General features: G+C 36.3%; 1 protein-coding gene across 10 annotated transcripts in view; it reads left to right on the top strand.

Annotated features, from left to right (window-relative positions):
* Window positions 1-26,150, top strand: part of Tsc22d1 (TSC22 domain family member 1) — a 127,305-nt gene that overhangs the window by 6,699 nt on the left and 94,456 nt on the right. For 2 of the 10 annotated variants that reach the window (XM_029560737.1, XM_029560735.1), the window contains exons 3-4: window positions 21,348-21,499; window positions 22,383-24,098. The exons of 1 other annotated variant lie outside the window; for it this stretch is intronic. In XM_029560737.1, the coding sequence (XP_029416597.1) occupies window positions 21,348-21,499; window positions 22,383-22,627 (397 nt within the window). In that variant the 3' untranslated portion in view covers window positions 22,628-24,098. Of the gene's footprint in view, window positions 1-20,074; window positions 20,215-21,347; window positions 21,511-22,335; window positions 24,099-24,602; window positions 24,710-26,150 lie in introns of those variants that run through there. 7 more of the 10 variants (XR_001872316.2, XR_003848602.1, XR_003848597.1 and 4 more) reach the window with 7 other exon arrangements.

The raw sequence follows: 26,150 nt of genomic DNA, 5'->3' as shown, positions 1-26,150 counted from the left end.
TGGGGGCTGGGGATCCAAACCCAGGTTCTCATGCTTGTATAACAAGGACTTTGTGTGAGCCATTGTTTTATTAAAAAAAAGTAGTACTTATTTTGCTTATCTGTGGAGGATGCTAGTTATTATCAGTTAAGATACTGCAAAATATCAAATACTTCAAAAAATTTTATTTTTTTAATTTAAGATATACATGTATAGTTTAAAGAATCTCTTCCTTCCCAGATTTCCCTTCCTAGATTTCCCTTTACTTCTTTAGGTGATTACTGTGTTACTACCTTCTGATCTTAAGCATGCAATGTAATGTGGTAGTTAGGAACATGGGCTGAAGTTAGGCTGCTTAGACTTATCTTCTTTCCTCTGCTGATTTTATGTAATTTTGGGATATTCCAAAAGCTGTTCCTCATTTTCCTGATTTAAAACAATGAAGGCTATAGCATGTCTGCTAAGACTGTTGTGTGAACTAAGTGAATTTAGAAAACTCTCAGAATGTAAATTCATTATGCTTCTAAATCTTAAGTAAAACACTCCTTATTTTGTTTTTGATTGTATTTTTGAATTTCTTGGCTAGGAAATGGATCTGTCTAGTTGGTCACCCTTCTTCCCAGTTTCCCTTTTTCCTAGTAGTTATGATTGTATCACTACTGATCTTTCCTTAGCTTGTAAAAGATACTTTTTCTGTCCACAGCACAGGACAGTGGCTGTGGTTGCCTTCTTGCCCCCACCCCCATCCCCAGCTATTTGGCATATAGAAAGGGTGGATCCCTCTCTCCAGTATTCATTTAGCACAGTCTCTTTTCTTCAAGTTGCTTCTCTGTCCTCCAACTTTTGTGTGTTTTGGTCTACGCTATGATAGACTCCTTCCTTAGCTATCTGGTGATTCTTGGTTGTGTGCTTGCACTTAAGTGCAAGAGGACTTAAAGAGCTGATTGAAGATTTCACTGTTGATGTATACCCTAGCATGATGTGACTAGAGTTTATTGTCCCCACCATGCCCCACATTTCTTTTTTACCTTTCTGAGGAAGCCTTTCTCATATCCCTCTGGCTTCCATTCTGGACTGATTGCTTTCAAGGCCTGGTACTCAGCCGTTACCCTTGGAGTCCTTTCACTCTCTCCACTGTTACATCTCTGTTTTTCAGTGACTAATGTTAGCCTTGTTTTTGATTTACTAGCTGTTTTTAAATGGCATTACTTTACCCCAGTACTTGTTTGAGTCTTTGATTAGGAAAAGAATACCAGGTTGGAAAAATTGTGTTCCCTTCCAGCTTTTTGACATTTTTTCCTAGCATCCATACTGCTTTTGAGAATTCTAAACCATTTGATTTTTCATATTGTGTTTGATTTGTATTTGTTTTTCCTTCTCTTTTCATTCTTCCTTTTCTTTTCATTTTTAAAGTCTATGAAAACTAAAGATTTTGTTTCCAGTGCTTTTAAATTTTACACTGGTAGTTTTTTTCTTTTTTTTGTGTGTGTATGTGTGTATGTGTTGTTGTGTGGGAAGGTTTTCTTTCATTCATAGTCCTGAGTTTATGGTGTGGGCCATTTCATCTTGGAAACTTTGCAATGCTAAGATTGAACCCATGGCCTTGTGTGTACTAGGCAAATGCTCTACCAATAAGCTACATCCCTTAACCTTGTAAGTAAGTATCTTTTAAATTTGAGATTTCTTGTATTAGGTTGTTGTTTATTCCTTTCCATTTTTTTCTTCCTCAGACTTATTTGCATAATGAGCCTGCTGGACTGGCCTAATTTTCTTAGTTGTTTTTCATTTCTCTTTTTCTTTGTTCTATGACTATTAAGTTGTCATTTTTCTTGTATTTAATTTTGAGAGCTTTGTAATAGATATTTACCCTTTTAAAAGTGTGTATTCTAGTTTAATAGTACTTCCTCTTAGCTCTGTGAATACATAAATGTTAGATTTTTTTTGAGACAGGGTTTCTGTATAGTCCAGACAGGTCTTGACCTTGCCGGCCTCCATCTCTGCCTCTGAAGTTATATTTGTTCCTTAAATAGTTGATAGTTGTCTGTAAGAGTAAAAGATTAAAATACTGATTACAGATTCTCAGTAAACCTTGTCATTTGTCGGCTTTACTATATGGTAACCTGGCTGAGCTGTTTGGTTGCAGGCTCTTGATATCCTGCCTTCATGTGTTTCCCTTTAGTTGGTTAGGTCTGGATAAGAAGCCTCTTGTACATTTGTGGAAGTGAAGGCTTATCTACAAGGATTTTGGAGGCGGGAGGAAAATGTGGAATGAAATGTCTTGGGGAGTCTTAGGATCCCTAGAAAATGTTTCTTCATTTAGTGTTTTTGTTATATTCTCTTACCTTCTGTTGTGCCTGATTTCCTTAGTCTTGAGATCTTGTGTGTTTCAAAACCTTTTTCAGACTGTGTACCTAGAATTCTTTTTGTTGGTCTTGGGGCAAGGAACTGAACCTGTGGGACTAGTTATAATCTTCCTTACTTTAGCATCCCCCACATCTGCATAGTGGATTTGGTACTGTCGATTCGTGAACCTTTGGTGGTTTTTGCAGTTTAAATTGAGTTTGCTCTTGGCTTTCTCCACTGTTTGCTGAAGATTTGGTTGTTTTCACTGTTTGCTAAGTCATTTGTCACTCAGCCATCTGCTTTCCAGCTTCCAAGTTTTCATTCCATTGTCTTTAAGTTGCTCAGTTTTTACAGGTTTGTGTCTTTATACCTTTATTTTTATTTAGCATTATTTTTTTGAAATAGTCTCAAAAATTTACTCTAATTGTGAAAGAATAGATGTGATTCCTTGCGCAGAAAACTTAAAAATATGAAATTGAAAAACATGATCTGGTCTGGTTCTGGATTTTGTGGTTGTATTTTGAGGTGTCACTCTTTGTTAAGGCTGAAAGTGTCACAGCAAAGCATCTCCTTCCCTCCCTCCCTCCCTCCCAAGGTATTCTTATGGGCCTCAAACTTGTGTCAGTTTTCCTGCCTCAACCTCCCAAGTGCTGGGATCATTGGCATGTCCCACCACATGTGGCTTCAAATATCCTGTGATGGCCCGTTAGAAGAAAGGTGCAGGAGGAGGAAAGGTAAAGCATCTTTACCCTTATTTTGAAATTGTTTATAGTGACTTTTAGGTAGAGTGCTTTCTTAGTCTCACATACTGACATGCTTTTTACCTGCTACCATTTCTTTCCAGCCAGTTTGGCCAGGAGCTCTTATTTGACTTCCATGCTTCTGCTAGTTATCTGGAGCATCTGGAGCTTCCTCCTTGAGGCCCTCCACTTTCTCTGGCGTCCATCCTTGTTTTCTTCTCACTCTTGCTGCTCCTTTAGTCTCTTTCAGGTTGCTCTCCGCCAGACTCTTCAGTGTTCCTGTTCTTCCTAATGCCTCTGTGCCTCTGCGCTTGTTCTCACAGGCTCCCCAGTCTGCTTTGTTTTAGATAGGATCCTGCTGCTATGAGCTTGCTACCTGCTGTCTTCAAACCTGTGGCAGACCTCTAGTGCTCTCTGTTTCCCAAGTGTTGGGACTATAGGCATGTGCCACTATACCTGACTTAACAGGTCTAACAGTCTCAACAGGTAGAAAACCCAATTCTTCCTTTCCAAACCCCTCCAGTTGTGTTCTATAGTTGTCTTAATTTTTATGAATATCAATTCTTCACTTTAGACACATGAGAGTCATTCTTTACTTCTTTTCTTTTTTTTTTCCAAGACAGGATCTCACTGTATAGGTCTGACTGGCCTGGAGCTTGCTACGTAGACCAGGCTGACCTGGAACTTACAGAGATCTGCCTCTGTTGGGATTAAAGATGTGTACCACCACACCCAACATGAGAGTCATTCTTTATATCTCTTTTCCTCATCTTCTACCTCCTGAACAGTACTTCCAGTTCGTCTTTAATGTATCATCCCCACGCCCCCTTCTCACTGGCTGGACTCTAGTCGAAGATAACAGCAGCTCTCAAAGTATTGCAAAGTAGTGTTCTCAAAGTAGTAGCTTCCCTAGTGAACTTTCTGTATGCTTCCTGCTTCTTTCTGATACTATATATTACAGCACGAACCGTGGACGTCTGTCATGTCACTCACTTTCCCAAGTCTCCTTGCGATCTTCCCATTTACTATTAGGCAGCTGCTTTGTCTTTGCTTACTTCTAGCCTATCTCAGGCTATTATTCCCCTACTTTCTTTTTTTAAAGGTGGGAAAGGTTTATTTTGGCTCATGGTTTCAGAAGGTTCTCTCCATGGTTGCTTGGCTCCATACAGTTGGTGGTGGCACCATGTGGCAAGCGTGAGCTGTTCTTGGCAGAAAAGATGCAGCTAAAAGGGGAAAACAGACTTCCTTTTCTTTCAGTGCTGGGGATAGAACCTAGGGTCTTCCATGCTAGGTAAGTGCTCATCTATTGAGTGACAGCCTTACCTTCAAAGTCTAACTGCACTTGAAGACCTTTCAGAAGCTTTCTCATCTTACTCACTCTTCCTCCTCCTCCAGGCATTTGTTTGAGCTGTTTTTGAGCAAAACATTCCCTTTGTCACCTTCCCAAGCCTTTTTTTCTTAAAGCTTACTTGTCACATTTTTTTCTTGTTTTGAAACAAGGTCTTCTATGTAGCCCAGGCCAACCTTGAACTAAATAGCTATGTAACCCAGGCTGGCCTTGAATTTGTCGTCCTCCTGCTTTAAACTCCAGAACCCTGGGATTACAGGTATGTACCATCACACTACTACTTTTTGAGAGGTCTGTGGCATACAAGTCTAAATTTAGGTTGTTCATACTGATTAAAGCACCCTTTGGTTGGCTTATTATAATTTAATTTTTGTGATTATCTGATGATTTTAACTTCCACGAATAGGAATGTTTGGGATCTACTAGTATCCAAAATCCATTTTTGGTTTAATAGACAGTAAAAATCTACTTAATAAAGAAAATATATTATTAATATTAGTATAAGAAAAAGTGTGATTAACTCACCTTTTTAGATAATGTTATACATTTGAAAGATAAATAAATTTTTTATAGATTACCATGTAATGTTATCAGTTTCTCCTTTAACAGATGATTAAGACTTGATTTACTTTCTGCTGTTAGCTAAAAAGTGGTTAGCTAGTTGTTTTTAACAAGCAGCATTTTATGTTTATTTTACATTCACTTATGCTTATGCTAATAAAAATTCTCTAACTTGAATTAAATAAAAATTTTCCGTTGATTTCATAGTTGGAATTCTTTCTGCTTTTGACTGACGTAGCTATTTTGCATATAATGATTATAAATTATCTAAGTGTTATCTGGGAAATCCTTTGATGCAGTTTCAGCTGTTAAAAATAGACTTCTAGCTTGTAGACTGCCACTTGCCTGTGTTTTTTTGCTTTTTATTAATCAGTTTAGTAAACATTTGTTTAAATTTCAGTGATGTGCTTTACTTATCATTATAGCTGCCAACATGTTAATAAGTAGGGACTATTCAGAGGGAGAACCTTGGAAAGGGCTGGAAGTGGTCAGAATTAACAATAAACTTCATTGATTAGGTTTTAAATGTGAGTCGAGAAGCATTCGGAGATGAGGCCTGCATTTTTAAGGTTGGAATAAAACAAACTCAGGAGGGAAAATGATGTCATATAGCAATCATTGGAGGCTAGTTTTAAGCTAGTCAAAGGATTTCCAGCCCTTTCTGTAGACTCATCCATAATAAACCTGATTAGCTATCAATAGAATCAATTTGATTGACTGGGGAGACTTAACTGTGGCTTGGTTTATCAAGGGTTGGTTTTAGATCATGGTGCATGGTATCCGTCTTTGCTTATCCATAGAGCTATAGGTAAAGGGTTACTCGGGCTTCGTGTGAATAAAATAGGTGAGATATTTTTCTAGGCCTCTCAGATTATTTTTGTAATACTGTCTGACTGTTCAGTCTGGGGGAATTCTTGATAGCCTGTGTACATACCTGAGTATTTTGAGCTAGTTACAGATGGATTTATTTATCAAATGGTTGATTATTGATAAAACTTAATTCTTTCCTAGCTCATTTAGTTGATTTAATTACTACCTTTTTTTGTTTCCTATTAGACTCTCACATACTACAAATAGTGTATTGACTAGTCAGGGAATGCTTTGAACATGTAAACATGCAGTTGAAGTAGTATTTACCATTACAATTTCTTTATCTTGTAGTTTACAATATATTTTTAGAGCTGAGAGTAATAAGATTATTTTCATATGATTAAATGATTTTTTTTTTTTAAACAGAGCACTTTGAATTAGATTATGTTCTCCTGAGGCCTAGCCCTGTCTTGAAGTTAGTTTTTCACTGTTCATGTTTTGAAAAGAAACAGGCTCATTATCTAGTCTCTAATTACCTATCACGTTTCTAGTCTGTGGTATGTGCTTTTTAGACTCTGTAGTAATATTAGTAGTGGTTAAGTAGTGGCATTTGGGAAGGAATGGTTGAAAAATCATAGTGCTCTTGCTCCAAGTTGTTCTAATCATATCGCATGTACTAATCTATCAGAATATCTTTTCGGTTATAAGCACCATTATTATCCTCATTTTACATTGAGGAAACTGAGGCCAGAGAGTAAGTATTTTATTCAAGGTCACCTAGCTGTTAGGTGGGAGTTGGGATTTAAATTTGGACAGTTTTTTTTCCGAGTTTGGATTTTCAATGAAAAATCCAAAAATCTGTTGCCTCTTATATTAGGTACTTTTCTCTTGGCTGCAACAAAATACCCTACAAGAAGCAGTTTAAGAAAGGAAGGGTTTATTCTGTCTCAGAGTTCAGGGATGCAGTTCATCTTAGTGGCAAGGCATAGTGGCAGGAGCTTGAGGCAGAGTCGCATTGTGTCAGGAAGTCAGGAAGCAGAGAGGTTAATGCTGGTGTTCAGCTCACTTTCTCACTTTTAATCACGGGGACCCCAACCCTTGGAATGGTGCCTTTTAGGATGGGTCTTCTCACCTCAATCCATTATAGAAATTCCTTTATACCCAAAGATTTGTTTCCGTGGTCATTCTAAATGCTATCAAGTTGCCAGTGAAGATTAACTGTCACTTCTGTAGCATCCGATCAGAACTAGAATATTCTGTTTGCTCAGGTCAGTTAAAGTACATTGTGAAGCACTGGGAACTGAGTGGCTTAACACATTTTCTGTTACATTAGAATTGCTGAATAAGGAGACTTTATAAAGACAAGACTGGGTGCTTTATGAACCATCGTTTTGTCTTCGCATAGTTCTGGAGGCTCAGCAGTCCAGGGTCAGTGGCTTGTCTCCTGAGGGTCTGGGGCTGCTGCTCTTTTCGTGATAGAGAACAAAAAGGCATCAGGTACAAGCAGAGACAAAGAACCAAGAGAGGCAGCTTTACCATCTAACAGCCCACCCTCATGATAACCAGCTCAGTCCTGAGAGAATTAGTCCATGCCTGAGAGTACTGATGAATTCCTCTTAGTGACTTTAAGTCTTCTCAGTGCTACCAGAATGATGATCAGATTTTACCATGAGTTTCAGAGAGAACAAACCTATAGTTAGACTGTAGCATGCAGATATTTCTTCATTTATTATGTCCTTAAAACACTCTTATTTGTTTAGAACAGATGTTGGAATTTGGATGAGGCTGTTCTTATTCCTGTATTCAAGGATATAGGCTCCTTGGGAACAATGACTTTTCCCACCCATCTAGTTGACTATTGTATTTCCAGTGTGTGCATGTGCAGTAGTGCTTAGCTCACAGTAAGTTCTGCGATGTCTGTCTAATAGATGAATTTAGATCAGAGAGAGAGAGAAAGAGAGAGAATGAATATGTCCTGCTGCCATTAGATACATGTCTTTGGTGGATGGTACTAAGGTTCAGTTCTTCCTGTCTGTTAAATACTCTCCACTCCTCACCTGCCTATCACATGGGTATATTTACTGCACTTATAACAGGTATAAGTCATTATGTCTAGTCATGATGCAAGCAAGACTTAGAGTGAATCATAAATCTAGTAATGGTATAGGCACAGATATAATAAACATGGTTCTTATCTGCATGGAGTGGTGTATAAGATTATGTACATGTGAGGAAATTAAATGTTAATATGAGGGCTAGCTAATAATTTAATTGACATGAAATAGGAAGTAAAAAAATCTTCTTGTCATGGCAATCTGTGATAATGGTTTGAATCATTGACCTTGGTCTTATTGGGAAAGGTAAGATTCTAGGAACCCAGTTGGTATGTTGTAGCACTCCACTTAGCAAGGGTAAAACTGGTAACCTAATCCTTTGGAACACAACTCTGAGTGTAAGGACCTCAGAAACTGCTTAAGGGGTTAGGGGGTTACCCTCTTGGCATGCAAAAGGCCCTGGGTTTGATCCCAGCATGGCAAAATAAAGAAACTTAAGTTAAAACCCCTGTTTGAAATGGCTGTCATAAAGTAACGCCATGCTAACCCCTCCAGGGGTTACTGGTTCTTTTTCAGACTTTTTGAAGTAGTATTCTGTTTGTAATGTAATATAATGTAAAATGTTTCATCATTTTAGATCAGGTGGAAGAGTAGGGAGGGAAAAGAACTGGAATTCTGATACACATCAAAGGATGTACGGAGCGTAGTAATGTGTATTGTCTGACATGGAAGTAGGTACTAGAAGATTTAGGGAAGTACTGAAGAACTGTATTATAGTATTGAATGTTCCCCAGTTGACAGATGATGAACATGCCAGGTCAGCCTACTAGTGTACACCTGTAGTTTCAGCACCTTGAAAGCTGAGACAGCCTGGGTTTTGTAGTGAGACCCTGTCTCCAATCCTATCCCCTCAAAGAAAGCAAAACAAAGAAGCAAAACAAAAAAACTGTTGGGACTGGAGAGATGGCTTAATGGTTGAGAGCACTGGCTGCTCTTGCAGAGGACCTGGGTTCGGTTCCCAGCACCCACATGGTGGCTAATAACCATCAATAACTATACTTCTAGGGGATCCAAATGCTGTCTTTGGGCCTCTGCTGGCATTGCACACACATGGTGTACCTAGGTACATGCAGGCAAAACACTTATACATATAAAAATAAAATTAAAATGTTAAGCGATGTTAATATGTTATTTCAAGGAAACATGGATATAAGAAGTAAATTGTAGTACTGTTACTGAGTCATGGGGCAAGTAAGAAAAATTTGTTTCAGTTGTCTTTGTCTTCCTTGTGGGAGCTAGTCACAGTCAAATCACTGTTCTTTTTATCCCCCCTTCTAAATATCACAGAACTTTTGGGATAGTAAGGTTATTCTATAGTAAGATAGCTCTAATAGATTTTATTTAAAAAGCTAGACCTCTACTTGCAGAAATTACAAAGCGTATTTGTAAGCACTACTTATTAGTAAGAGTAGAGGTCCCTTATGGATGCTGAGGTTTAGGTATTTAATTTTTTATTTTACTTATTTGAGACAGGGTCTCTTCATGTTGCCCAGGCTGGCCTCAAACTCATTATCACTTTGTTGCAACTTTCTGAGTACTTGAAATTATAGATCTGTATCACTGCATTCAAAGTAAAGTAATTAGTGTTATGAGTTTTACTTTTTAGTTTTTTACTCATGACTGAATGACATATCAGGTATCTGCTCTGTACAAGGAATTTGTAGACACTGATTTAGAAATTTTAATGTAATACAACCCCCACTGATTTTTGTTTATTAATGTTGAAAAGGGTGACTAATAAAAGTATTTCAAATACCGTCTAATGCTTTTTAATTGTTTTTAAAGAAATGAAGACAGTTAACTTTCTTTCATAAAGAAGTTTTTATGTTTAGCATTTTATTCATGTTCTAGGTTGTGTCCTTTAGATAATTTTGTTGTATTTTTGGCAATTACGTGTAAACTTTTTGTTGAAAAAATAGCCCTGTTTGAAAATTACTCTTTAAAGATGGTATTCAGTGAAGCTTACTCTAGTAAATGCAGTTTTGGAAATACACTGCTTTCTAAGTGAATTTTTTTGCTTGGAATGTTTCTGCCATTTGTTTTTTCAAGTGTCCTCACTGGGTACAAAGGTAAGGAGAAATGTGAGTTGACCTGATAGGATGAGATATTATGAGTTTGTTTTGTGAGGGGGGGATATCCACAGCTCAGGTACTGATGAGCCTACAACTATCTTTAACAGACCTTTTCCAGTATAGTCTGTCTAAACTCAGAATCCAGCACAGGGCATGTCTTACTGTTAAGTGATGTCCTACTTTACTATAGAATCTTAGAATAAAGGATTTGCCTAATTCCCAAGGTGCTCTTTTTTACTGTGTGTCATTTTCCTCCATGGAAATCCACCAAACATTCATCAGTTAGTCTCTGAAATAGGATGTATACGTTTGTGTAACTGGTTACATTTATTATATTTTATTATTAGGAATTTCTTTTGATGTTTCAGGCAGTAAGGATGGATTGAAAGTGAGGAAATTGGAATGAGAATTTAAAATTTGGTATCTTACTAGTTTGTTTGTTTGTTTGTTTTTTGAGACAGGGTCTCACTATGTAGCCCTGACCTGGAAACTCACCACATGGATCAGGCTGACCTCAATCTCACAGAGGTCCATTGGCCTCTGCCTCTGGAGTGCTGGGATTAAAAGTGTATTCCACCATGTGTGGCCTCAACTAGTTTTTGTAACCTCTAGAGTCTAATCCTTTCGGGAACAAATGTATTTAATGTTTCTTGAAGGCATGTAATACTTGAATTGACAACCAATTTCTTTTCTTGGTAAATTTATATAAGATTAATGATATATTCATAAGGGACTTGTGGAGTGTGTGAGAGGGTTTGAACATTGCTTTTACTGTTATTATAGTTAAAGCATTATGAAGTGAAATAACTTGCTCAAAAATTCTACTCAAAAGGGTTAAAAATTTCCAAGTTCATTGCTAAATCTTAAACTTTGAATTTGGAAAAGTTGTGTAAGTCCAAGCCCATTTCAGGATGGATACCCGTGGAGACACTCAGATTTATGACATGAACATTTCATTGATCAGATCGGTTGCCTTCTCGTGGAGTCTCAGTAAGTTTTTACCTTACTTAGGGTATTTTTCTTAAGCCCAACATATTCTCTTTACTTTAAAAATACTTTTAAAAGCAGAAACCTTGTTTTAATTAATTGAATCTTAATAGCATACATGGCTCAGATCTTTAATTTTGAGTTTTTACTGCTTATATTCCTATCATGTTTGTTATTAAAATAAAGAAATGTTAGTTTATATGAGTGATTTAATATTCATTTGAAAAATAGGATATTCTTTTTGCCCTTTATATTGGAAAGCAATTTTATTTTATTTTTGTTGAAGACAGTTGCGTTGGATATTTTATTAAAAGATTTTTATAGAAGTTACTTTTGTCCATTTTCCTTACTTTTCTCCCTTATTCATCTGGAAACAGCTTTTGACAGTGATGGTTAAAATTCTTTTGAATTGTTCTCAACAGTAAAGATCTATCTGTAAAGAAATAGTAGCTTGAGTTGCTACTTACAGTAATGTGGTGTATCTTGCCTGCGTGTTTCCTAGTTTCCCTTTTCACTGATAAGAAGTAGCCCAACGCTGCTGGAAGCCAGCAGATTTTTACCTCTTATACAAATCGATTGCTTTCTGGATATCATACTTACCCGAATATGCTTTTGACAGCCTAAAATTGCTATTTTCCCCAATTCAGGTAGGAAATCACAGAAAGGAGAGTGTTTTAATGAGTTAATTTTTGTGAAAATTAAGGCCCATTTTGGATTTTTCTCTCTATTTAGAGTTTCTTTTATTTTTTAGTTAGAGTCTAAACCCATGGAACTTTACAATAGCTTATTAGAAATTGACCCAATGTGTACAAACAAAAGCTTTTAACTAATAGAGTCTGGTCTAACAAAACCAAGTTGTGCTGTATTTGAGCTTTTGAACTCAAATATGAGACTTCAGTGCCATTACATCAGTGTCTGACTTAGAGGTTCAACACATGACTAGGGAATGAACAAACACGAAAACTAGGAAGGGAACAAACCATTAAAGGGCTGAAGAGAAAGAAATAAGCAGATACAATAATTGAGACTTAAAAAAAAACAACAATTTGAAACAGTCTACCATCAGGGGGCACTGTTTCCTCAGTGCCTACATCTGTAAATCTCCACCTACGTAAAGTAAAAATGACCAAAGCTAGTTTGAACAGTTGTCATTTCAGAAAGTTCTTCACAGTACTCTCTGAAAAAGTACTTGAGAAATACTTACTGAATGCTTGTTACCTAGCTTTTAGTAGATGTGCTAAAGACAACCCCCCCCCCCAAAAAAAAAAACTCCACAAGATCTTCAGGTGTTGTGAAGAAAGAAGCATGTGTCTTTGGCATTGTCCAAATTAAGTTATATGCTCAATTGTTTTTCTGTATATGGTGTTCATGATAGCTTTTATATTCAAATTAGTTGAATGAACAAAGCTTTTGACTAATGAGTTTCGATCATGCGGTAGATGTTAGTGAATCTGGTATCTAATCTTGTTCTACCTCTTAATTGTATGACTGTTGTAGATGAGTTAAGCCAAGTCCAGTTTCCTTACCTGTTTTGTGGGGCTAGGAGGTACCCTGAAACTTTTTGGGAAGATTAGAGGAGATAAGGTAATCAGGACACAGGTTTGTTTTTTGTAGCTCTCTATAATATGGTGGATACTCATATTGTGCCAAGGAAGAATCCTTTCTTAAGCATTGTAAATTAAAATGGAGAGTTTGCCTGCAAGTTCGAGACTTTTTAACATATTTGCAGCCATCTAAACAAGTGATTCTGGGTCTTTATGACATTTTGATATGATATAATCTTTCTTTCCAGGGGTTCCATAAGAGAACTAATCTTCAGTGGTCACTTTCTCATTTCTCCTAAGAATGGTATATGCCTAGTACCTTCATTCTAGAGGTATTAAAGAGAAAAAAGAAATAACAACAAGAACAACAAAACCCCCCAGCAAACTCATTCCATACAATGGTGCCATCAGGGATTCTTTTTCTTAATCCCATTCTGTTGGGATTATTTTAGATCTGAGTATTTGAGAGGTACTTTGAAAAGTTTACAGAAACAAAAGTTGTTAAAAAGCATGTCTTCTTCCTTTTCCTAATAGGAGGGAAGGTTGCTTAGAAGAAATACAGTGTCATGTAGCAGTTTAGTACTCCAAAGTAGAACCGGTACCTAAAGCAAGTTGTTTCTAAACATTTTAAAGATTGTTTCAGATGGGCATAATGCCTTGAAGACCATCTGTTTCATTCTCATCCCATATGGGGACTATAAACTATCTCCTTGGAATGAATGGAATTAATCAGTTTAGTTTTAATAAGATAATGAGTCAGTATCAGGTTTCTTAAGCTTCAGAGATTCATTGAACTGGATTTTGAAATTGAGTATAAACTTTCAAAATGACTGTTTAATCCTAGTTCTTCAGGTGGGAAAAGAAAAGTTCTAGAGCCCAGGGAATTTGGAGAATGATTTTTATTATAAAAATATATTTCTGTCTACTTATTGTTCTACCATAACAGAGCCCTTTGTTTACTACCCTGTTTTCTGTAAGTATACAATTCATATTAGAAGTGGAAGTACAGTTATTATCATATGAGAGTCTATCAAGTAGGTACTTGGCAGACACTTGGAATGTGCATGCAAAGCACAGCATTGACAACACCTGCAGGCTTATTTAACCGTCCCTGATTTTGTAAATGGATCGCAGTTGTTAGGGATAGATTCTCTATATGGTAGAATGTTCTTGAGGAAAATCCAAATTAAGTTACAAGGAACTAGTTAACATGATAAACATTCCAGTTGCCCTAGAGATACAGAGCATTTTATTAACTGTATGCTCTTTGTTCCTTGTGCTGGCGGGTTAAGTCTTAGTGGTATTAATTGAGCAAAGGTGCTTATTAAACCTTCCAATCTATTTTCTATGTGCTCTCTTGAGAAATAGAATATAAGTATGAGAAAGGATGTCAAATTCATGGTTTTTCTGTTTTTTGTTATTGTTGTTTGCTTGTTGTCTTGAGGCAGGAACATGCTATGTTGTAGTCCTGGCCATCGTACTTCCTGTGTAGCCTAGGCTGGCTTTCTGCAGTGATCCTCCTGCCTCAGTCTTCTGAGTGCTGGGACTAATCATGACCCACCATGCATAGTTTAAGGATGTCAAATTCTGAGGTCTTTTGAGGCCTGAAAGAGTCTTTACAAGAGCTGAAAATTTTATCATTGTAGAGGTTTGTGACGCTAACACTGCTAAATTATGGAAGGAATTTTTGACTCTTAAGGGCTACTATTACATTGTAAAAACTCAGTCTTGGGGGCTGGAGAGATGGCTCAGCAGTTAAGAACACTGGCTGTTCTTGCAGAAGACCTGGGTTCGAATCCCAGCACCTACATGGCAGCTAACAACTGTCTGTAACTCCAGTTCCAGGGTATTGGACAGCCTCTTCTGTCCTCCGTGGGCATTGCATGCCATGGGTGCACTTACCTACATGCAGGCAATACATGCATGCACATAAAATAATAAGTAAAATATTTTTTAAAAACCTCAGTCTTTAAAATATTAGCTGAATTCAAATTTTGAAGACAGAATGGAAAAAGCTTTTCTTTCCTTCTTAGAAATATCACAATCTGGTATTACGTCTGAATAATATGTAGTCAGTGACAACAAAATGTGTGAAGGAAGATAGATTAGCTTCATTTCATTTTTTAAAAAAAGATTTAAACATTTTTTAAAATTAGTGTATGCGTGTCCACATATATGAGTGTGGGTGCCTGTGGAGGCCAGAAGAGCGTTTCATTCCCCCTGGAGCTAGAGTTACAGGTCATTGTGAGCCACCCAATGTGTGTGCTGGGGGACAAACTCAGCTCCTCTGCAAGAACAGTACATGCTCTTCACCACTGAGCCATTTCTTCACCCCATTTTCATTTCTTAATGGAGGTGTAGATCTCTGACTTGCAGAGTAAAGAATAGAATTCTAGTAGAGTGGACTCTTTCAAGAATTTTCTGAAGTTTTACTAATAGCCAATACAGTATGAACTAAAATTCGTCTTCTCTCTTTGCTTTGGTTTTTGAGACAGGGTCTTAGGTGGCCAAAGATTGGCCCTGAACACCTAATCTTCCTGTTCCTCACCTCCCAAGTACTGGAATTAATGTACAGGTGTGCACTTTCATACCCATTCCATGCATCTCCTAAATAGTCTTGAATTGTTGGCCTGATGGTGGTGATGGTCTTTTCACCATTTTCTTTTTGGTAGTATTTTCCTTTTTAAACATCAGTCGTTCTATCAGATTTTATTCTCAAGATGTTTGAATAGCAGAGACAGCTGTGAAAGTTGTGAGTAATCAGTAAGCCACTGGGATTACATTTTTCCAGGGTTTTAAATACAGGATATCAGGTTGGACATTTTTAATTTGAGGGTTTACATTCCAATTATTATATAGGAATCTCCCTGATTAAGCAGTAGAAAAATAGGCTTCTTTATTTTTCTTACAGTTTGCTAATGTGGGCCTTAAGTTTCACAGTGACATACTATTGCCATTTCCACTAGGGTTTTTTAAAAAAGTATTTTATTTTTTACTTTTATTTTATGTGTATGAGTGTATTGCCTGCATGTAGGTAAGTGCACCCATGTTGTGCAATGCCTGTGGAGAACAGAAGAGGCTGTCAGATCCTCTGGGACTGGAGTTACTGTCGGTTGTTAGCTGCCATGTGGGTGCTGGGATTCGAACCCAGGTCTTCTGTAAGAACAGCCAGTGTTCTTAACCACTGAGCCATCTCTCCAGTCCCATCCACTAGGGTTTTTAAAGAAATACTGAACTAAACTTTTCACCTGAAAGAAAAAAAAATAGATTTATATATGTATATATTTTAGTGGATATTGCACAGATGTGGAAACTGATTCAGGACCATTTGTTCTACTTTTTATTTTAGTCTTTTATTTTGAAGTAATTTTAGATTACAAAAAAAAAAAAAAAGAGGAGGCTACAAAAATTAGCATACAGACTTCTCAGAAAACAGCACCTAGCTTCCCCTGATGTTCACAAACAGTACAAGTATAGAAGTTAGGAAACATACTATAAAGGGGTTTGAGCCTGGGTTCTTGTGCTGGATCTGGTAGTTGGCTTCATTCCATGCTGGCCTAACTAGGTTGGCTCTCACTTGATGTTCAGCTGATGTTTTCTTATGATGAGATCAAGTTAAGCATTTTTTGGCAATACTGCAGAAGCGCTACTGTGTCCTGCCCAGTGCCTGGTGCCACAGTGCGAGCATGCTCTCCGTGTGCACCATTGCTGTGCCGTCACCTTGATCATTGGGGGAGGTGCTGCCAGGGTTCTGATCTGGCAGATGACTTTTTCTCTTTGCAGCTCTTTGTAACTTGAGACAATATTCTGTTTCTCATGCTTTTGCCTCTTAGTGTATGACCTATTTATATCCTTGTTGATTCAGAGCTTTTTAAGTTTCATTCTTCAGCATTCTTTTTTATTGTTTGCTGATGACATTTTTGGTCACAAATGGTATATACCAAAGGAATTGTTGTAAATGCAGACTAATTCATAAAATGCATTACTTGTTGTCTTTTATCTTCTCTTTTTTTCTACGTGTATTCATGACTCTAGTACAACCCAACATCTGAGAATCAAAAATACAGTAGCAGAGATGCTTTCTCTTAAAGTAACGCACATGTTTTTCAAAGTGTGCTGGCTGTGCTAAGAGCAAATGCAGTAATTCACACTAGAAATGAGTAGGCATAGGATGTTCCAGAGGGGTGAAGGGAAGCTTATTATAAAAATAGTGATTGAGTAACTTCAGACTTAAATTACTTTTTCACTTTTGGGAAGGGGGTATGTAAGCAGGGTTTCCCTGTAGCCCATCTGGCCTGGATCTTGACCAGGCTGGTCTTGATCTCACAAAGATCTGTCTGCCTCTGCCACCATATTCCCCCCTCCCCCCCAACTCTTTCATTCAAAGAATTCAGAAACAAATTTAAACATTTTATGTCTTCTTTATTTTATTTTTATTTTTATTACCCTTTGTTGTAGCTGATAACTTACTCAGATATACTTTGTGGTTTACTTTTGTCTTTTATTCAATAGATTGGCTGTTTTAAGAATATTGATGAATTGTTTTTCTTTTCATCTGTTCTACTTCATCTTCATCATTAGTGGATGAAAAATCACATTTGGGTTAGTTGTCTCTTGCTTGTTTTTGAACTAGACTTGACATTTAGATCTTGTGGAATGACTAGTCCCAGTAACACTTTTGAACCATATCTTTTCTAGAAGAATGAGAAAATACAATGTAATTTTGTTAGATGTTGAGGTTTTGTTGTTGTTAGGTTTGTTTCGCAATGGGATCTGGCCATGTAGCTCTAACTGGCGTGGAACTTGTTACGTAGCCCAGTCTGATTTCCCCTCCTACTCAGCCTCCTCAGGTGTGAAATTGCAGATGTGTACCCACATCTGGCATGAAAGTTGTTGCCTTTAGGATTAGGAAGTTAAACTCTGTAGTGCCTACTTTAGATGCCACAAGACACAATTCTCCTTTTCTTCTCAGTTCTTGATTGGTCAGTGAAATACGTACTAAATTATCTATTCAGAGTACTTTTCTAGGGACTAGAGAGAGATTCTGCTTTCGTTAAAAAACGTTCTTTGTTTCTGATTGCCAACTGTTTTTGGACACTTAGAGGAATGTGTGGGAAGTTTATTTTTATTTATTTTTTATAGAAATTCCTTTGAACCAGTAAGAGTAAGTGATAAAAGGTAAGGCCAGGTGTGATGGTGCCCGTGGCTCTTGCCTTTAATCCCAGCACTCTGGAGGCAGAGGCAGGCAGATTTCTGTGAGATCAAGGGCATCCCTATCTACATAGTGAGTTACAGGTCAGGTGAGACTACAACGAGACCCTGTTTAAAAAAAAAAAAGAAACAAACAAAAATAAAATAAATTTAAGAAAAATGTGTTATTATGCTACCAACTCATGTATAATGTTTTATTTTTATAGATAATCTGTACTTATAAGCAGCAAGTTAAAGTTTAGAACAGTTGTAGCACCACAAGCAAGTGGAAATCTTGGTCTTTATCGTAGAATCAAGTTCCTAGTTGCATTATGTACCTGTGATTCCAGCACTGGCAAGTAGAGGCAGGAAAATAAGAAGTTAAGGGCCAGCCTGGGCTACATGAGGCCCTGTCTCAAAAACCAAAACCAACCAAAGAACCATGTTTTTCTAGTTCATTGCTTAAAAATAAGTGCTGTCTTCACTTTTTCTTTATTAGAAATGCTTAAAACTAATAAAGCGTATATATATATCCGTTTAATAATTTATTACTGAGAACAAATTTTGCAAGGATTCTCATTTGAAATACTTTTCAAAGGAATTTCTCTTTCTCCGTGGTATCTATATCTCTATATAATATATAGCATTAATTTTTGAATTGAATATAACTGGATTTCCAGTGTGAATCTTTAAAACTTTTGACAGTTGTAGAGAATGTTAAGGCAGGTATGTTGATGTGCTGTAGTTAGTAGATACTGATACCTGTTTGTGGTGACATCATAGCACTGCCAGTTTTTTTAGCTTTGGTTTGAAATTTATTCTCTAGTGGTTGCATTTTAGACTTGCAGAAACCTTGTCCTTTTAAAATAACACCTAGAGGGGTGCTGTTGATTAGAGCAGAATTAGATAAAGTCTGCTGTGTTCTCTTGAGCTACATCAGTGCTCTTTGCAGACACCTCTTAACTTGTTTGAATAATGACCATTTTGGAATGGTCTGTACATTTTTCTATGTAAATGATATGTCATCAAGTCCAGAATTTTCATATTATAACTTGTAGTAAAAGGAACTCTTAACTCTCCTGAATGATTTTAAAATAATTTTTATTTAGAAAAATCTGTGTTTTATTGTTGCTGATTGCAGATACGTTGAAATTGATGGTAAAGGCCAAATAGAGGTCTTCTGAAAGTACTCTGACTTTGGAAAGTTTACAGATGGAGCCATTTCTTGAGCCAACTCTTATTTAACTCAGCCCTTTAATGTAGCCTGAGGATATTAGGTTCTTTCTCCCTTTGTTGCTAAGCTCAAATGGTTGTATTTTTCACATGCTTTCTGGGAGTAAATCAAGGGTTTGGAGATGTTCAACTTAAAGCTACCATTGAAGAAGTGAACTTATCCTAAAGTTAATCTGAGCAAGTATGATTTCTAAACTTAAAATGAAAATTGCCAGTTATTTGTTTTGAGATGGACCTTCCTCTTTTGCCTCTTTTCACTTAGTCTTGTGATATGATTGACTGGAATTTGATAGCTGGGGGGAAAACTGGGAAATGTGGAAAAAAAATCTTACCTTGTTTATAAATTCTGAATAGATTTTTAAAAACTAGCTTGATTATTATAGTTAAAATTTATTAATTGCAAAATCTTAAATACTTCTTAGTGGTCTATATTGAAATACACAAAAAAAGAATAGTTTGCCAAGATAATTAATTTTAAAAAACCCAGAGTTTTACTGTTTAGTAATTTTAAAAGCATTTTTGTGGCACTTACTGCATTGTGTAGGTAGAATGAAAACGTTTGAGATAATTCTGACATACTGCATTTAAACCTTTTGCATGTTAAAGAATTATCCCATAAGAATTCCAGCAATGGAATAATTTGTTCATTTTTTAAAAAATTCTTGGAACTACCTAATTAGAATGCATTTCTTGAACTACCCTGTGTTCAGATCTTTGTTTTAATTTGTGCTCCTTTCCTCATCGTTCCTCATCTACCTCCTTGGTGTGTAATACTGTAAAGTATCTTTTTAAACCCACTGATATAAAAATGCAGTCAACTCAAAGCTAAGAGACTTTAGAACTTAAAGTCTATTGGAAACATCAAGTGAGGATGGAGCTGCCTCTTGGATTCATGAAGTACTTTCTGTGGTTATTTATTCGATCCTTCCTTCCTGTGGCAATTTCACCTCTGCTACTTCCCTTATTTTCATTTCTCTTAATTTTTGGAAATTATAGGTTATGTGGTTAAATTCATCACAGGTTTTCCTTACTCATTTCTGCAGAGTTGAATGTGTTTGTAAGCAGATGGGTTTAGTTCACTCTGTTCATCTTTAGGCTTCTGAAAAGATTCATCTCCATGTTGTTAGATAATGGAATAACCATTCCTTTTCAGCTGTGGTATATTTCCAAACTGGCTGCCAGAGCCAGGAGGAAGTGAAGGCATTAAAACACTACCTCCTTAATGCTGAAACTATAACCTTTGTTGGTTGTTTGATAGAGAACAAGAGAACACAACCCTCGTTCCACTAGCAGGTAAGGAAACCTTCTGATAACCAGTTGGTGTGAGAGGGAGAGGACTTGGTAGCAATTTTTTCTTAATTTACCCAAAATACAACATGTCCCAGAAATAGGACACTGTGACTGACTATAATCACAGAGCAGGGACATGCAGCACCTTTCTATTTAGAGGAAGATCTGAAATTTAACAGGGATTTATCAGTCTGTACCACAAAGATCCCTTTCCCCAAGGCAACACTTAAGAAATGTATCCTGCAATTCCTGTAACTTTAAATACATACCTGCCTCTCTTACTCTCCTTTCAGCTTTTCCTTGATGAGATGCTGTGCTTTGACTTTCTTCTCTCTGTTTACCTCATTCCTACAATAAAGCTATTTTCCACTATCTTTCTCATCGTCTATTATTTGGCATATCTTGCTGCTTTATTTCTGCATTGTAGCCATTAATGATTATTCCTGGTTCATCTTGATCCCAACAAGATGATCACACATTTTACAAAGTTTTTAAATCTCTATTACCTGTTAACATTAACTTGTCCTCCCAGTTTCAAAGATGAGTGAGTGCTCAAAGAATAAATGTTTTTCAGTGACAGAGCATTGATACAATGCAAGTTTAACTTTTTATTGCTCTAGTATTGGCCCACAGTGTGACTAATTCTTTAAATTACTGAAGACTTAAACTGCTAAATTCAGCTTTGTAGACATTCTGGAAGTTTAGTAATGTTCCTGTTAATATGCCCAATTGTTCTGTTCCTACTTTCAGTCCATCTTGTTCTCTTTGATAGAAGATTTAGCTGGGACTCCATTGATGTAGCTGAGGTTGAATGCCTTCTCCCTGCCCCTTGAAAATGACTGTGATCTTGTTTCCAGTCGTAATATATTATTTTTTTGCTTCGATCTTCTATTTGAAGATGAGTGATTTGTCACAGAGTGTGTTATGGCTTAGACCAATACAGGTCCCTTCTAAATAGCTACTGAGGAATTAATCATTTGTGATAACAAACTTCCAAAATTCAAATTAAGAAGATACTTAAGAAAGTTTGCCCACCAAAGATAGCTCCTTTTTGTCCTGAGGATAAGCCATTACAAACTCAGATGACCAGAGCATGTAATTTCTTGATAAGAATTTCTCCTTAAATCTATATTCAGCTCTCTATTGCAGTGTTTCTCTCAGGTGCAAGGAGTGATCCTAGAACCACAGATACAGCCAAGACCACGGAGAGCTTTTGACGTCAGGGGTCCACTTTCTCCACTGAACCCTTGGAGACAGAGTATCCAGCTTCTGGAGAGAGTGGGAAAGGGTAATAAACAAGTGGGTGCTTTCCATTATTTCCTTGGGTTTATTTATAAATTGGAATGTCCTTCCATTGCCCATTTATTCTGTTGGTAAAATCCTTGGCTTCTTTAGAAGAGCCAGGTGGGGCTACAACCTGTTTGTTTTTCTAAGAGTGCTATCTAGTGCCCATTCAAAAAACAAACATGAAATTTATTTAATTTTCTCTCCAGATAATTAAAGCTGTGGATGATTTGGGGCACACAACTTGGTCAATGCCTGTGTAATTCACAGGAGTTGAATAAAGGCAGTATTTCCCCACTTTGACCTTTATGGTAATAGTGGACTTTTAAGTGCTCTTTTATAGTCCAATAACTTAAGTTTCTGTATTCTTCTCTGGGTGAGCGGGACATCTGAAATCTCTTAATTTATATGGTGAGATGTCCGGGTGTTATCTGAACCTGTTAGTGAACGTTTTGGTCTTTCTCCTATCCTAAATGTTAGGCCTTCATATTAGATCTTTTAGAAGATGGAATGACAGTACTGTTGTGGTTTTACTGTCAAATACAGGCTTCATTTTTTAATAAATATGAATGAGTATAAGTTTCAGGATATAAAATCCCTGAAAGAGACACTTAATATGCTCAAAAGTAGTTTTCCAGTCCCTAGGAATGATATTTGTGGCAAAAGAACCTTTCGCTAGATTTTTCCCATAGCAATAAGATGGTTGTCTCTTAGTTTCTTTGATGCCAAGGGTAGGATTTGATTCTAGAAGTTCTTACCATCTACAGTGGGTAGAATGTGAACTTGGTGCCTTTGGCAAGTTTTCATTTTTTCCTTGGTGGATTCCTTCTGTGACTCCAGGTATCTTGATAATGGGAGACCGGTTTATTTGTTCTCTAATTGCCCAGATTTCTTTCAACTGGTAAAACATCATACTTCAGCAAAAGGAGTTCTTCTAGCAGAGCCTTCATGGATGATATCTGTCACACATGCCAGCATCTGCAGTTTGGAAGGCAGTGGTGAATGGACCCATGCAATATGTCTAGAAGACACAAGGATGAGCCAGCCACCTGATCTTGTTACTTACAAGCTTTTAAGATTTACTCTGGTTTATTTTTGGTCTGAAAATGAAAAGGCTCAAATAATGAAATAATCTTTTCAGGTTGGAGTTTTACATGGCCATGAAAATATTTCTTTCTACTAAGAAGACTGAAATAGAAAGCTTGAGGGAGTTTTCTTTTAAAGCAGCTCTCTGTTTCTGTTTCACTTAAAAGATTTGCAGGATTGAAAATACCTTAATAGTAGAAACCTCCCTTTTAAAAAAGTAATATAAGAAATGCAAAAAGCCTGATGAGTCCCCTGCCTACTTTTTTTTTTGAATACCTAATACTTAAAAGGGACTAGTAAATAAAAAGTGGATTTTATTATTCCAGTGTTAGTTTTAATATTAGGATATACTACTAGCTCATCCTTTGTTGGTTGGTCTTGAGCCTTATCCTTATACATTTGTCAAATCAACAAAGTAGTAGGAGCTATCTTGGACATCAAAGTAGCTCTGTCTTCTAAAGTAATAAATACATGCTAAACTTGAGGTATTGGATTTATTCTACACTAAAGGCATACTAAAGTTTGAGTGGTACAGAGCAATTGTTTACAGAGCAGAGGTAATTTGAAGTGTTAGAATAAGCCTGTAGGCATGAATGCCTGTCCAAAATAGTTATCCAAACTGTCTATTGATAGTAGCTATCAAAATGTTTGTTTTTCTTTGGTTATCTATTAACTGGTTAATCAGAAGTTGTTAAGGAGAAATTTAAGAGTCATCTGATGCTGCCAGTTTTATTTTAGAATAAGTTTTAGAGAAGAGAAATTACAGGATTAGTAATATAGAAACAACTAAAATGTTTTAGGATCTCAAAGGTGTTGAAATCAAATTTGCTAAAATGTAGCCTGCCTTTAGTCTTTCTTGACTGTAAGAACTATTTTTTCCTCATTAATTTAAAATGATTTTTCAGAAGTTTAGTACTTAAAAGTATTAAAGATAATTTTAAACTAAAATTTTCCCCAGAGAAATCTGAATTTTCACAGAATGATTACAGCTTTGTATTCCTGGCTTGTTAATAAGATACTTTATAAACCCAAACCATCTACCTAATATTTTAGAAAGAACTCGGAGAACTAAAGAGATTTACTATCTAAAATTAACTAAAATTAAGATAGTTGTATGCTTTGAACCATAGCACAAAGAATTCTACGGTCTCTGATGTCATTAGCCTTTTGACTCAGCATTGAAGATAGAAAGTGATTTAATCATATAATCTCATGCTTTAGTTAAATTTTAGCTTTGTTTCTTAAGGGTGCAAAAGAAATTAAGTGCATTTCCATTTACCTCATGCCAGTATAAGCTTTTTAAAAGTGAAATTTTTTGTATATTAATGTGTGAACTGCTTTGTTTATTTAAACTTTAATTTTATGCATTTTTCTTTCAGATTTTTAAAGAATAATATGTTATAATATGCAATCTTATATTTTTCCATGTTTATTATGAATATTCATATAAGCAATTTTTTCTAGAATGATTGTGTAATATTTGTATTATGTGATCATTTCAAAACTAATAAATATTTTCTCCATGAAAAAATGCACTTACTGATAAATGGCTTATTTCTGTTTCAGGAGTGGAAAGTGAAAATTGCAAGAATATTTTTAAGTGTACTTTAATGTGTCTTTCTCTAAGTATTTCTGAATATATATATTCTTCCATCTAATATTTTGAGACAAAAGCTGTTAATCATTAAAACTCAACTTGAGTGAATATGTTAACTATTGGGATAATTGGTCAACTTTTTTGAGACTAGGTTGATCAGAATAGAAGCCCTTATAAAACAGGATACATAAACAGTTCCTCTGTTCAAAACAGAAACATTCAGAAATAATGGCTGGTTGGAAAACTGATTGATGAGTTGTTATCAAGAGAAGAAAAGTGTCATCTGTTTTTTAATGTTCTGCTTAAACAAATAACAGATCTTGACTTCAGAGTCTGTCGCTTTTAACTTTATCAAGACACTAGTTTTGGTGATTACTGTCTTTGTAACCATATAAATTTTACTTAATGCCAACCACCAGTGCAGTTTCCCTTTCTTATGCAGAACCTGTTAGAAGCAAGAGGGTTGCCTTTTGGAGTTGAAGCAAAGTTATATAAGAAGTAGACTCCAAAATGTTAAGTATAACAGTAAGATGGAGTCCTATACAAGAAAGAAAACTTGAATGCATGGCAACCTGTGGATTTGGCTTCCCGGAGAAATTATACTCTGAACAAAGTGAGAATTATAAAAGGAAATTTTAATTTGAAATAGCTACCATATTGGGAAGGGGAGAAGACACCAAAATTCTTGGCTTTGTTCATCTGGTAAGTTTGGAAAAGATGAAGTTAAGTTTCTGTGGGAAAAGTTTTAATATCTAGAGTTAATACTTAAAAGGTTCACAGACCTATTTCAGTGGAAGGTTGTATTTTGTATTCAAAAAATATGTAAGTCTTTTCTATAGGCATATAAAAAGGTTGGATGTGATTTAAAAAATACGCCCTGCATTGGAAACCTTAGAACTATTGCAAAGATTGTGGTGAAGTGAGCGTTTTAAGTTCTTTCTCTTAGCATGAATTTTTTCCCTACACTATTGATAGCCTTCAAATAAAATACAGCCAAGTTGGATTGGTTTACCACTGTCTTCAAGATATCATGGCTTCACCATCATTCATTAGATTAACTGTAGTATCAAAATCTGTTTTCATGGTTCTTTAGTGATGGATCAAAGGTTGGGTTTTCTTGGGGAGGAGTTTTGGGGAATCTTTTGATAGCTTCTTTCTAAAGTCACAAGCCAGTGACTGCAAAGTACTGAGCTTCAAGCTCATTGTAACTTGGTATAAGGAACTTAGTTTCCTTTCTACTGCGGAATGCTTGAGCGGTCAGTGCTCAGATGTCCCAAGCAAGTAGTTTTCATGTTCATTTACTTTTGTTTCCTAATAAGAGAATTTTGTACTAATTTGGATCTAAATGTGAAAAATTCATGTTTCAAAGTAATCACACAGGTGCTCTAGAGTTTTTTTCCACTAGTATATACATCTAGTGTATAAGGTAAAATAGATTTTGGCAGTAAAAATACTAGGAACTTTGAAGTGCATCGGAATTTTCAGAAATTATGATCAAAGGAATTCTCTGCACAAGAGGTAAGGTACGGTGCAGTTAGAAAGATGTTCAGGTTCAAAATGTGGTCAGTGCAATGCCTGATGACGAACTACACCAGACAGACTCACACTTCTCAGAGAGGTAAAGAATTAGGAAAGTAATTTTCTTTAAAACTTTTCTGGAGAATACAGGAATAGACAAATCAGAAATTTGTTTTTACATGTTTGGAGTTTATCTAGAAATATCTCCACAGACATTGTGTCTATGTACAAGTGATCCCTATAGTAAAGCCATTAAGGCAGTTTCTACCTTTGTGCTCTTAGTGTTTATGATCCATATTTAATTTAATGGGTTTTGTTTGAGACAATGGTCTGGTCTTCCTATGTAGTGCAGGCTGCCCTTAAACTCATGATCCATCCATCTCCCCCCCCCCCCCGGCAAAGCGCCCCTGCGAACCAGGGCTTACGGGGGGGCGCACGGTGCTCAGGCATGAAG

Source organism: Nannospalax galili, unplaced genomic scaffold (assembly GCF_000622305.1).
Source record: "Nannospalax galili isolate Female #2095 unplaced genomic scaffold, S.galili_v1.0 scaffold430, whole genome shotgun sequence".
Lineage (NCBI taxonomy): Eukaryota > Metazoa > Chordata > Mammalia > Rodentia > Spalacidae > Nannospalax > Nannospalax galili.
The sequence above is the reverse complement of the archived record's forward strand: the minus strand, read 5'-3'. Positions and strand labels throughout refer to the sequence as shown.